The following is a 14,448-nucleotide window of genomic DNA, read 5'->3' as shown; positions in this document are numbered from 1 at the left end:
GTCCTTTGAGCGGTGGACCATTCTTGATACACAGGAAAATGTGGAGTGTGGAAAGACCCAGCAGTGTTTCAGTTCTTGACACAATCAAACCGGTGCGCCTGGCACCTACTAGAATACAACGTTCAAATGTTGTCTTGCCCATTCACCCTCTGAATGGCACACATACACAATCCATGTCTCAATTTTCTCAAGGCTTGAAAATCCTTCTTTAACCCCGTCTCCTCTAAACTGATTGAAGTGGATTTAAAAGGTGACATCAATAAGGGATCATATATTTCACCTAGATTCACCTGGTCAGTCAATGTAATGGAAAGAGCGAGTGTTTCTAATTTTTGTACACAAATTATAAGGGGTTGAAAATACATATAATCCTGGGTCAGTTTTTATGGGCATCCTCTGAGTACCTGTGGATGTGTACTTATCATCCACTGTGGCCCTAGGGCTCCTCTCGATGGTCGTATTGGAGATTGATTTCCCTGTGTATTGACAGCAGGGTTTTACTACGGACGGGGTTAAATACGATTAACAGTAAATCCACGTTAAATTGATCATGATTTGTAAATGCCATAATGTATTTATTTGTTTAGGTACTTTTCCCAATTAGCTGAAATCATTATTTTTCAAAGCCATTTCAACTGTCGCTCTAGCTGTTTGTTTCAAACAGATTCACAAATCATGGGACTTTGTCTCTCTATGCAGACCTAGTCTTCCTCCCAACCCGCCCAGACCAAAAGTTTGGACACACCTAATCATTGAAGGGTTTTTCTTTATTTTTACTATTTTCTACATTGTAGAATAATAGTGAAGATCTCAAAACTATTAATTAACACATATAGTGTAGTAACCAAAAAAGTGTTAAACAAATTGAAATATATTTTAGATTTGAGATTCTTCAAAGTAGCCACAGCTTTGCACACTCTTGGCATTCTCTCAACCAGCTTCTCCTGGAATGCTTTTCCAACAGTCTTGAAGGATTTCCCACATATGCATAGCACTTGTTGGCTGCTTTTCCTTCACTCTGTGGTCCAACACATCCCAAACCATCTCAATTGCGTTGAGGTCGGGTGATTGTGGAGGCCAGCATTGATGCAGCACTCCATCACTCTCCTTCTTGGTCACATAACCCTTACACAGCCTAGAGGTGTGTTGTCTCAAATTTGCACTCCTCAGACCATACAGATTTCCACCAGTCCATTACTCGTATTTCTTGGCCCAAGCAAGTATTTTATTTTTATTGGTGTCCTTTAGTAGTGGTTTCTTTGCAGCAATTCGATCATGAATGCCTGATTCACACAGTCTCTGAACAGTTGATGTTGAGATGTGTCTGTTACTTGAACACTGTGAAGCATTTATTTTGGCTGCAATTTCTGATGCTGGTAACTCTAATGAATTTATCCTCTGCAGCAGAGGTAACTCTGGGTCTTCCTTTCCTGTGGCGTTCCTCCTGAGAGCCAGTTTCATCATAGCGCTTGAAGGTTTTTGCACAGCACTTAAAGAAACTTTCAAAGTTCTTTAAATTTTCCAGATTGACTGATCTTCATGTCTTAAATAGACCTATATCCATAATGGTTATAGGCCTATTTCCATCCTGCCCCGCCTTTCTAAAATCTTCGACAGCCAAGATAACAAACAGATCACGGTCATTTTCAAATCCCACCCATCCCATTCTCTACTATGCAAACTGGTTTCCGAACTGGTTATGGGTGCACCTCAGCCACGCTAAAGGACCTAAACGATATCATAACAGCCATCAATAAAAGACAGTACTGTGCAGCCGTCTTCATCAACCTGGCCAAGGCTTTTAACTCTGCCAATTCCCGCAGTCTTATCGGCAGACTCAATAGCCTTGGTTTCTCAAATAACTGCCTCGCCTGGTTCACCAACTACTTCTCAGATAGAGTTCAGTGTGTCATATCAGAGGGCCTCTGGCAGTTTCTATGGGGATGCCACAGGGTTCAATTCTCGAGCCAACTCTTTTCTCTGTATATATCAATGACATCGCTCTTGCTGCTGGGGATTCTCTGATCCACCTCTACGCAGACGACACCATTCTGTTTACATCTGTCCGTCTTTGGACACTGTGTTAACAAACCTCCAAACGAGCTTCAATGCCATACAACACTCCTTCCGTGGCCTCCAACTGCTCTTAAATGCTTGTAAAACTAAATGCATGCTCTTCAACCGATTGTTGCCCTCACCCGCCCGCCCGACTTGCATCACTACTCTGGACGGTTCTGACTTAGAATATGTGGACAACTACAATACCTAGATGTCTGGTTAGATTGTAAACTCTCTTTCCAGACTCACATTAGGCATCTCCAATCCAAAATTAAATCTAGAATCGGCTTCTTATTTCGCAACAAAGCCTCCTTCACTCATGCTGCCAACATACCCTTGTAAAACTGACTATCCTTCCAATCCTTGATTTCGGCAATGTCATTTACAAAATAGCCTCCAACACTCTACTCAGCAAACTTGATGTAGTCTATCACAGTGCCTCCGTTTTGTCACCAAAGCCCCATATACCACCCACCACTGCGACCTGTATGCTCTCGTTGGCTAGCCCTCTATACATATTTGTCGTCAAACCCACTGGCTCCAGGTCATCTATAAGTCTTTGCTAGGTAGAGCCCCGCCTTATCTCACCTCACTGGTCACCATAGCAACACCCATGAGTAGCACACCCTCCAGCAGGTGTAGTTCACTGGCCATCCCCAAAGCCAACACTTCCTTTGGCTGCCTTTCCTTCCAGTTTTCTGCTGCCAATGAACAAACTGCAAAAATCACTGAAACTGGAATCTTTTATCTCCCTCTCTAACTTTAATCATCAACTGTCAGAGCAGCTTACCTGTACCTGTTCACAGCCAATCTGGCAATAACACACCTCATCCCCATATTGTTATTTATCCTCTTGCTCTTTTGCACCCCAGTATCTACTTGCACATCATCATCTGCACATCTATCATTCCAGTGTTAATGCTAAATTGTAATTATTTTGCCTCTATGGCCTATTTATTGCCAAACTTCCCTACTCTTATACATTTGCACACACTGTACAAAGATTTTTCTATTGTGTTATTGACTGTACGTTTGTTTATGTGTAACTCTGTGTTGTTTTTGTCACACTGCTTTGCTTTATTTACAAGGCCATATTGGGTAAAATTTTATCTCTGTTCTTTTTTAGCCAGGTCCGTAAATAAATATTAATTACGGTCCCATTCTGATTTTCTTCTAACAGTACCAAAAATTTGAACAGGTCATGGTAGAAATAGTTTTAGTTACTTCGCACTGTGGTCCTGGAATTCTCTCCTGAACATTTTAAAATGTGATGATCTAGTTTTGTTGGTGGAGTTTCAACACTTGATCGATGTTTATATCATAGAAGAGTGTAATTGTTTTTAGGCCAGCTGTTTTTAGTCAAGATGTTTGTCTTTTTAATGTAATATGTAATTGTTGTACTGTATGTGTGTTTATAGTTTTGTTTAATGTTGTGTTAGTGTATGTAAGTTGTTTTGTCTGAAACGTTGTTCCCCCTGCTGCTATTGGACCAGGTCGCTCTTGGAAAAGAGATGTTATCTCAATGAGAAAAACCTGGATAAATAAAGGTAAAATAAAAATAATATGGACTTGGTCTTTTACCAAATAGGTCTATCTTCTGTATACCACCCCTACCTTGTCACAACACAACTGGTATGCTCAAACGCATTAAGAAGGAAAGAAATTCCACAAATGAACTTTTATCAATGCACACCTGTTAATTGAAATGCATTCCAGGTGACTACCTACCTTGTCACAACACAACTGATTGGCTCAAACACATTAAGAAGGAAAGAAATTCCACAAATGTAACCGACCAGCTCAAATCAGTCTTATGTAGCAAAATTTGAAATGGTGATTTTTACATTGGATAAAAGTAGAGACTACATAAGCTACAAAATGGCATATCATACACTGCATTTTTTGAGGAACAATGGGAAAGTAATTCTGCTTTCAAAGTTGATCAACTTGTAAACTCACTTTTGAGAAAATGGCCTTTGAATGTTTTGGTACGTACTGGAGAGCTCTACTTTGTCTACACCCATTCAGCATTGTTCACACCCTCTTAAAAGCCAGCCCCACCCATCTCTTTAAGGATTCACATGTGAGGTCATGTGCTAAACAGTGTGGAGTGTAGCAAAGATTAAGAGTGGTAAAGTGGTAAAAGTAGTAGCCTACAAGGACAAATTCCAGGGAAACAGAAAGTGTCCAGATACATTTTTTAAATAAATATTAGATGACGCTTACCCAGACACACTTGTCTAAATTGATCGGTCATGTGAAAGAAATGCTAAAAACCCTAACCACATCTAGCCAAGTGGATGGGTCTCTACAGAAGGTGTAATTGGTACAGCCCAATGGTTACTTGCATAGTAGCAATATCAGAAATAGATAGTGTCAATATAAATAAAATAATATACAGTATGTACAATAACAATATCAATAACAATAGCAGTGGTAGATGAGGAAGTTATATGCATACAATCAGGGGTAAAGTGGCTGAGCAGCAGGATAAAAAAAATGTAGCAGCAACGTGTGTTAGAGAGTCATTTGAATAGAGGCACTGCAGATAGTGCTGACTGGTCCGTCCAAGCCACGCATGAACAAGGGAATCTATATTTGGAGAACCTGTTTCTGTCCTCCCCTTGACTTTGGTGCAGGGCATGTGATGTCCATCGCCTCTACGTCGCAAAACTCCCTGATCTTCTCTAAAACATACGTTTGTCTAGCTGTGTCCAGTCCAGGTGGTGATTCTACAGGCAGACCATCTATGGGAGGAATGATGTCAGCGCTGCGCAGCAGCTGAAACCTGGTCCCGACTGAGTACGAACACTCCTTGGCGACAAAAACACCAGGCTCCAGAGCATCGAAGCTGTAAAACAGGAAATAACAAAAAAATTGAGAAGACATTACAACCTTAAACAACATCAATTCACCTCCCAAGTTTAGATAAGAAGGATGACCTCATACAATGCAATTAAAATGATATTCACCTTATGTGCTGGTACTGCTTGAACTGTGGCACCGGCCTGAGTACGGAGTCAGGTGTTGTCGCCAGCCGTAGCTTTCCACCAGCACCGTACCATCTTCCAGTCCAACAAGCTGTGGGATGGTGACGCCTGTCACATTGCTGTCTTTCACAACACCAGAAATCTCAGACAAAGTGTTCACTCTGGTCTTTCTGAAGCGCTGCTTGATGAGGCCGAAGCACCAGTCGGGGGCAAACTTGGTGTGGCCTGTGATCAGGAAGTGAAGGTCTAGATTGTAGTGGAGCACGTGCATGGTCCGCCAGGCACAATACCAGAGAACAAACTTGTTCTTGTTTTAGCCACTGCAGTTGCGAGAGTTAAAAAATAGATGGAACCTGGCTGCACCTGCAAACAACAAAATAACATTAAGTTAATGAAAAGAAAATGTAACGTGAAAGGTAATATAATTTTTTAATGCATCATTATCAAGTAAGTTTCACTTACCTACAAATGTGCAGAGCAGCAGCACTGCATACAGACACATCATCTTGGAAACTGGAAGTTAATAACACCGAGCCCGGCTACAACCAATCATGTTGGAGGTCAATTAAATAATCAAAACATGTTGTTTATGCTTTACATACCAAGTGTTGTCATCGATTCCTTGTAGAGACGCCACAATGCTGCTTTGTCACATGGGATGGCAGCAGCTTTCCACCAAAGGGTTTGTGTCCTGGGTGGCGTCCCAGTAACACTATTGCATTATTGTCTACATAGTTGTTGATGAAATTCACAACTCGCTGCAAGTCCTCATGCTTCAGGTGTAACCTGTGCTTGGTTGGCCCAGCTCTTTTTTTGATGGGAGGCATTAGAACATTCTCAATGTATGACTGGTGGAGGAGAGTCAGGCGTGTTCTACTGATGCTGAAAGACAAATTCCAGATACTAATATTTTGGCATTATTATACAATAGATAGCCGTAATCACTGTCAGACACACCTGGCTAACTCTATGGGTCATGTAATCATCTGGCGAAGTGGAGTCTGTTGTTAGACATGCTAGCTAAACAACGAACCATAATCCTAATCCATAGAGTACTAGCAATACAAACCGATTGTCATAGCTAGCTAAAGTTAAGCAAATAGGTTCAATGTTAGCTAGTTAACGTTAGGCTATAACTAGCAGGAATGTATAATATCTGTAACTGTAGCTAGACTCTTACCCATAAACATGGATGAATGCTTCACGGCAGACTGCAACCCCTTTCATTATATAAGATGTCCTGTGTCATTTCCGTTTTGTATGTACAGCTTGCTTGGCCCATTGTTGTGTCAAGTCACTCTGGTTGACACTGACCGTGTGCAATGCCATAAGAATCATCTTAAACTTTAGCCCCCACCCAAACTCTGACCATTTTTCTTGTCCTAGCAGAGCTGGTTAGGCTGTTTTCATGTCATCCAGAGCGTTGGTGACTGTAACTGTGCTCCTGGCAACAATTTCATTATGCTTTCTTGCTGAATGTTTACTGACACCGGTCATATTCAACTGGTGTTGAGCGTTTGTAAATTAATCAGTTATCCTGGGCTCTGGTACACTCAGACGAGAGCGCTCTGAAACAGTTGTTGCAGTGACGTTCTATTGAAATGTATACTTGCGCACTGGAGTCTTTTGAAACGTTTTAATACTGATATATAAAAAAGCAGCATTAGACAGGATTACTCTACACATACTGACCAGCTCAATTAGACAGAAACGTGCTATATGGCAGGACAATCGCCATCGCCCAATCTCGATGCTTTCTCTTCCTTAACTCCGTCTAATCCAGAAGTTCTGTGCGTCCATGAATCCATGTCCACCAAATCTGTTAACTTTTCATCTGAACTATCTGTTGCGATCAGGAGAGCGGGCCATCAGTTATTGTTTATAGTTATTACTGCAGAGCGTGCACTTCACGCTTCAAACCTATTGTGTAATGTAAATGGTCAATGATCACGGCCCTACAGATCATCACAGGCCAATCATGCCATCGATATGTGGTTAATATGTAATAAAGTTACAAGTACAGTCGTGGCCAAAAGTTTTGAGATGACACAAATATTAATTTCCACAAAGTTTGCTGCTTCAGTTTCTTTAGATATTTTTTGTCAGATGTTACTATGGAATACTGAAGTATAATTACAAACATTTCATAAGTGTCAAAGGCTTTTATTGACAATTACATGAAGTTGATGCAAGAGTCAATATTTGCAGTGTTGACCCTTCTTTTTCAAACCCTCTGCAATCCGCCATGGCATGCTGTCAATTAACTTCTGGCAGCCCATTCTTGCATAATCAATGCTTGGAGTTTGCCAGAATTTGTGGGTTTTTGTTTGTCCACCCGCATCTTGAGGATTGACCACAAGTTCTCAATGGGATTAAGGTCTGGGGAGTTTCCTGGCCATGGACCCAAAATATTGATTGCCTTATGGCAAAGTGCTCCATCATGCTGGAAAGGCATTGTTCGCCAACAAACTGTTCCTGTATGGTTGTGAGAAGTTGCTTTCGGAGCATGTGTTGGGACCATTCTTTATTCATGGCTGTGTTCTTAAATTGTGAGTGAGCCCACTCCATTGGCTGAGAAGCAACCCCACACATGAATGGTCTCAGGATGCTTTACTGTTGGCATGACACAGGACTGATGGTAGTGCTCACCTTGTCTTCTCCGGACAAGATTTTTTCTGGATGCCCCAAACAATCGGAAAGGGGATTCATCAGAGAAAATGACTTTACCCCAGTCCTCAGCAGTCCAATCCCTGTACCTTTTGCAGAAAATCAGTCTGTCCCTGATGTTTATCCTGGAGAGAAGTGGCTTCTTTGCTGCCCTTCTTGACACCAGGCCATCCTCCAAAAGTTTTCGCCTCACTCACACCTGCTTGCTGCCATTCCTGAGCAAGCTCTGTACTGGTGGTGCCCCGGTCCCGCAAAGAAATGATGACGGCACGTGTTTCCTTGCAGGTAACCATGGTTGACAGAAGAAGAACAATGATTCCAAGCACCACCCTCCTTTTGAAGCTTCCAGTCTGTTATTCGAACTCAATCAGCATGACAGAGTGATCTCCAGCCTTGTCCTCGTCAACACTCACACCTGTGTTAACGATAGAATCACTGGCATGATGTCAGCTGGTCCTTTTGTGGCAGGGCTGAAATGCAGTGGAAATGTTTTCTGGGGATTCAGTTCATTTGCATGGCAAAGAGGGACTTTGTAATTAATTGCAATTCATCTGATCACTCTTCATAACATTCTGGAGCATATACAGTACAAATTGCCATCATACAAACTGAGGCAGCAGCTCTGGACTGGGAATCGTCGCCGGAAGCTCTGGACTGGGGACCGTCGCCGGAATCTCTGGACTGGGGGCCGTCGCCGGAAGCTCTGGACTGGGGAGGCACACTGGAGGCCTGATGCGTGGGGCCGGCACAGGTGGCACCGGGCTGGTGACATGCACTTCAGGACGAGTGCGGGGAGCAGGCACAGGACGTACTGGGCTGTGAAGGTGCACTAGAGACCTGGTGCGTATAGCCGGCATCAAATATACCGGAACTTTAACACACTTCGCACGGTGAGTACGAGGAGTTGGCACAGGACGTACTAGGCTGTGAAGGCGTACTAGAGACTTGATGCGCGGGGCCGGCACAGGTGGCACCGGGCTGGTGACATGCACTTCAGGACGAGTGCAGGGACCAGGCACAGGATGTACTGGGCTGTGAAGGTGCACTGGAGACCTGGTGCGTATAGCCGGCATCAAATATACCGGAACTTTAACACACTTCACACGGTGAGTACGAGGAGTTGATTCATGTTTGAATCAAAATTGTTTCCACATCCTTTCAATTAAATGAAGTTGAACCAACATGGAATAGACGTCTGTGCCCAGTGGGTAACACTTAATGATATTTTTGTCAAAATTATTATTATTATTTTTTTTTTAAGAATGTCAAAATTAAAACTGCAATATTGGAACTATTTCATATAAGTGTTGACAGAGAATTTTCTCCTAAACATCCACTGGGATGCAGACACCATTCAAATGTGTGCAGACTCTTTACAACTTCAGCTTCAAGCACAAAGTTATTTCATACATCCGTAACCAAGAAAATGTGATCTTATTTCAATTCGATTCAATTATTTAGTATTTTTCATGTTGAGAGTTCTAAATCCAGCTGAAAATATAACAGTGAGATGGCGTGAGATGGGGAGAGCAGGGAGAGCAGTGAGATTGCGATTTCTGGCACGATAAGACACGGGACCCTATGACATACACAGAGTGCATTGTACACCAAAACGTAAGTCGGAACCAGTCCAGAACCACTTAAAGTCCCCCATATTGGGGACTTAACATCTAAGAGGATGTCTTAGAGGTTTAACATCTAAACCTGTTATATTAAATGAAGTGCCCTTTAATGTGAACCACATGGAAAATTTGATAAATCTCATTTCCTCCTGTCCTGTTTATAGGACTTCTATCAAGATTTTAACTCACATAACCCCAACATGTTTATACGTTTTCACCATCATTGTAAAGCCGTAGTTATTTTGTTGCTTTGACAAAAGCCATTTCTCAAGATTATTCTTTAGTTAAAGTGATTACTTAATTTACATTTCCCTAATTTTAAGGTCAACCATATTACGTGAACTGAACTCTCATTTTATTATGGTGCAACTATTGCTTTTCAAAATAAACGTATTGAACATTTAATAGTCAAATTGTAGTGTAAGAGCCGGTGAGCTGGTTCTACTCTTTTTGGAAATGTTTTGGTGTTTTGTAGTGAAAACTGAGCACATCGGGCATAAAACGACAACCCTGTTAGATAGGAACATTTTGTTATTTACAACTTCAACAACAAAAAAAAAGATGCCATTCAATTGCCACTCCCTGTTACACATAACAAGCGTTCCTTCCCCCTGTCCACAAAGGGACTTATGGCTGATTCAAGATGAAATCCTCTACCTTGTTACTATCAACCATGTTACTTTAATTGGCCCCTAATTGACAGCTAATATAGTCTTTCTTTCTCTCTCTTGAGATGGGAAAACATGTTCTATGAAGTTGACGTTAGACAGACCAAGTACTCTTTAAGACAAAGTTAAAATTAGGTGAAATAAATAGACTACCGAATGCATAAATAAATTACAATACCCAAAAGGCCTCGTTTTTTGTTTTTTGGGGAGGGTGCCCTTTTTTTCACTTTGAGCACCTGCCCCCTCAACTGGTAGTTGGTATAAGTGAAAGTGAGTTTGTGTAAAGACACAATCTAGGATATAATTGATAAATCTACCTAGGCTGACACTATTTGTTCATCCACTTGTGGAGTTTGAATTCCGTTGTTAATGTTGTCGGAAACCTTCCATACATCTGCATCGAGTACTTGATTGGGCTCCCTAAATCGGGACAGTTGTTGCTCAATATGCGATAATGTGACTTGAATGAAGTTGTAAACAACAGCCTACTTCCCAGGACATAGACATGTCTTATATTGGCAGAAAGCTTAAATTATTGTTAATCTAACTGCAGTGTCCAATTTATAGTAGCTATTACAGTGAAATCTAGGAACAGTCTGACCCTACTGCTGTCTCTGGCTCCACACCCGCCCGGCCATCTAGATGTGTGAAGGTTAGTGTCTTTTCTGTAGGGAAGCTAATGATCCATGATGTATGACACTTTAATTTTGTATTACCATAGCATTTTTGTATGTTCTCTGTAGTTGTGTAATTGAAAATGTATCAATTTACCCATTAGGCACATTTGGCACAACTCGTGAAGGATACCTGGCAGACTTGATACAAAATATTGTGTAGTGATGTAATTCTTCAATAGATCAGTCTGAAACGTTCTACACACACTGCTGCCATCTTGTGGACAACATCTAAATTACACCTAGAATCTACACTGTTTGGCCTTTCCCTTGCATTTCAAAGATGATGTAAAAAAAAAAAAGACGTTGTTGACCAGTTTATAATAGGAATAAGGAACCTCAGAAGTTGGTGGTAATATACTACGGTTAAGGGCTATGTCCTAAGAACAGCCCTTAGCCATGGTGTTTTGCCCATTTTGACCATATACGACACCTCCTCGGCCTTACTTCTTAATCACAACCGTCAAAACAAGTTAAATCGACATCCATTGACGGAAAAGGATCTGGAGAGTTTAACAAGGGCGAGTTATCTTTTCTCTTGCGACATATTCTTAAACTCGCAATAATTATTATATTGATGTCACACCCTGACCATAGTTTGCTTTGTATGTTTCTATGTTTTGTTTGGTCAGGGTGTGATCTGAGTGGGCATTCTATGTTGGATGTCTTGTTTGTCTGTTTCTGTGTTTGGGCCTGATATGGTTCTCAATCAGAGACAGGTGTTAGTCATTGTCTCTGATTGGGAGCCATATTTAGGTAGCCTGTTTTGTGTTGGGTTTTGTGGGTGGTTGTCTCCTGTGTCAGTACCACACGGGACTGTTTTGGGTTTGCACGGTTCTTGTTTTGTAGTTTAGTCATGTATAGTTTCTTTATTAAAGAACCATGAATTATAACCACGCTGCATTTTGGTCCGCCTCTCCTTCCCAGGAAGGATCCCGTTACAATTTATGGAAAATCGAATTTTGCTTCTTAGCCTACATTGTTAAAAATGAGTTATTCCTTATTCCTATATTATTCATATATTCCTTCTTAATTTGCTCTAACTTTATGGAAAAAGGGTTTCATGGAAAATGTATCAAATCCCCTCTTCCTTTTTGGGCTAGTTTTCATGCCTCGTGGGTGGGTTTTCATGGGATAATGGGATAGAAATGTTAGCTAGACCTGGCAACCCTGGTGGCTCCTCCTGCAGGCAGAAGCTCCGGTTACTGTCGTGTGGTAATGGCTCCCTTTTGAGTTGCATGTGTCATCTCACAGTCAAGAACAGGGAAGGCTTCAATTCGATTGTTTGTTAGTAGGCCTAAGAGGCAGATGTATGCAGCAGAACTTCAACCACAGTTAATGACTAGTTTCAACAGCATAGCTAACAAGCTAGCTAGCTAACTAGCTGATTTACATCATCTACCTACATTCACTATGATAGCTGATAGCCCACCACTCTTTGCCCTCTCTTTGAGCAGTAAACTATAAGCTTGCTTACAGTCGTATTTTGCAGAAAATAAAGCCCTATGTTAAACAAATACATTTTGAAAATTGGCTACAGGAGCATTAGATAATTAGCTATGAAGGTAAGAAATGTACATTGCCACTATAATATATTTGTTCATCCTCATGTGGAATTAGAATTCTGTTGTTGATGTCTTTGGAAAACCTTCCATGCCTCTGCAATTAGCCTTTGTTTAACATCCCTAAATCACACTTCTTTCATAATTCAGTTATATATTTCATAAGTTATATTAATTATTAATACATTTCTTCCAAGATTAGTGAAAATGAAAACAGTCCGGTTTATTAAACTATTCTCTTGTTTGATTTGAAATGGTAAAACTGTAGTTCTACTGTAGTTTCCAGTTTTTTATCTACAGTACCTATGTTTCCTTCTCTTTGGTAATTTAGCAAGTTTATGCTGCATTTCGCTACACTCGCATTAACATCTGCTAACCATGTGTATGTGACAAATAAAATTTGATTTGCTGACTTTTATCACAACTTTATTCAAGCTGATGGCACTAAAACTATCGAGAGCTGACTCATTCCAGGAAATGATTTACAGTTTCACTTTCTCTGTCTAGATATGGCTTCATCCAGCAGTCTCCTGTCTGAAGAGCAGTTCCTGTGCTCTATCTGTCTGGATGTGTTCAATGAGCCAGTATCCACTTCATGTGGACACAACTTCTGCATTGCCTGTGTCACAAAGTACTGGGATAGCAATGACCTGTGTCAATGTCCACTGTGTAAGGAGACATTCTACCCACGACCAGAGCTTTGTGTCAACACAACGTTCAGAGAGGTTGTAGAACATTTTAAAAGGATGACAGACGAAGGTAAAGATGATTGCCCTGCCAATCCCGGAAAAGTGGCCTGTGATGTCTGCACTGGGACGAAGCTCAAGGCCCTGAAGTCCTGCCTGGTGTGCCTGGCCTCTTACTGTGAGACTCACCTGGAGCCTCATCAGATAGCCCCACCCTTAAAGAGACACAAACTGATTGACCCTGTGGAGAACCTGGAAGACAGGATCTGTAAGAAGCATGACAGAGTCCTGGAGCTGTTCTGTAGGACTGACCAGACGTGTGTGTGTCAGTTCTGCACTGAGGCAGACCACAAGACTCATGACACTGTCCCTATAGATGAAGAGTGTGGAGAGAGGAAGGCTCAGCTGGGGAAAACTGAGGCAGAGTTGCAGCAGATTATCCAAGAGCGACTGCAGAAGCTAAAGGACATCAAACACTCAGTAGAGCTCAGCAAGAGAGATGCAAAGAGAGAGATAGCAGACAGCATGCGGGTATTCACTGCTCTGGTTCAATCCATTGAGAAAAGCCAGGTTGAGGTCATTGAGGTGATTGAGAAGAAGCAGAAAGCAGCTGAGAGGCAGGCTGAAGGGCTCATTAAAGAGCTGGAGCATGAAATCACTGAGCTGAAGAGGAGAAGCACTGAGCTGGAGCAACTCTCTCACACCGAGGACCACCTCCAACTTCTCCAGAGCTTCACATCTCTAGTGTGCACCCCTCCATCCACCAAGGACTGGTCTGAGATCAGTGTTCACAGTGATCTGTGTGTGGGGACTGTGAGGACAGCTGTGTCTCAGCTGGAGGAAATGCTGAATAAAGAGATGGAGAAGCTGTTGCCTGAAGTCAAACTGAAGAGGATTCAGCAGTATGCGGTGGATGTGACTCTGGACCCTGACACAGCACATCCCTATCTCATCCTGTCTGAGGATGGGAAACAAGTGAGATGTGAAGAAACAGTACGGAATCTACCGGACAATCCAAAAAGGTCTGATCGTTTTGCCATTGTCCTTGGAAAGGATTGCTTCTCCTCAGGGAGATTTTACTATGAGGTGACGGTTAAGGGGAAGACTAAGTGGACTTTAGGAGTGGCCAGAGAGTCCATAGACAGGAAGAGGAATATCTCACTGAGCCCTGAGGATGGACTCTGGACCATGTTGCTAAGGGATGGAAATGTGTACAAAGCCGGTACCTATCCCCCTTTCTTCCTGTCCCTGAAAGAGAAGCCCCAGAAGGTGGAGGTGTTTGTGGACTATGAGGAGGGTCAGGTCTCTTTTTATGATGTGGAGGCCAGGTCTCATATCTACTCTTTCACTGGCTGCACCTTTACTGAGAAACTATATCCATTATTCAGCCCCTGCAATCATGCTGGTGGTAAAAACCTAGCCCCTCTCATAATCTCTCCTGTCAACCACACAGACTCATTAAACTATGGAGTTTTCCACAAGTCATTTACAATTTATATCTACAAATCATTACATGTATAA

General features: G+C 41.9%; 1 protein-coding gene across 1 annotated transcript; it reads left to right on the top strand.

The window, feature by feature from the left end:
• The first annotated feature begins 12,750 nt into the window (after positions 1-12,750).
• LOC139419272 (E3 ubiquitin-protein ligase TRIM39-like) lies at positions 12,751-14,448 on the top strand. The gene is made up of 2 exons (XM_071169226.1): positions 12,751-13,000; positions 13,034-14,448. Exons 1-2 carry the CDS (start codon positions 12,751-12,753, stop codon positions 14,446-14,448), a joined length of 1,665 nt encoding a protein of 554 aa, XP_071025327.1.

Source organism: Oncorhynchus clarkii, chromosome 10 (genome assembly GCF_045791955.1).
Source record: "Oncorhynchus clarkii lewisi isolate Uvic-CL-2024 chromosome 10, UVic_Ocla_1.0, whole genome shotgun sequence".
In the NCBI taxonomy this organism is placed as follows: Eukaryota; Metazoa; Chordata; class Actinopteri; order Salmoniformes; family Salmonidae; genus Oncorhynchus; species Oncorhynchus clarkii.
The sequence above is the reverse complement of the archived record's forward strand: the minus strand, read 5'-3'. Positions and strand labels throughout refer to the sequence as shown.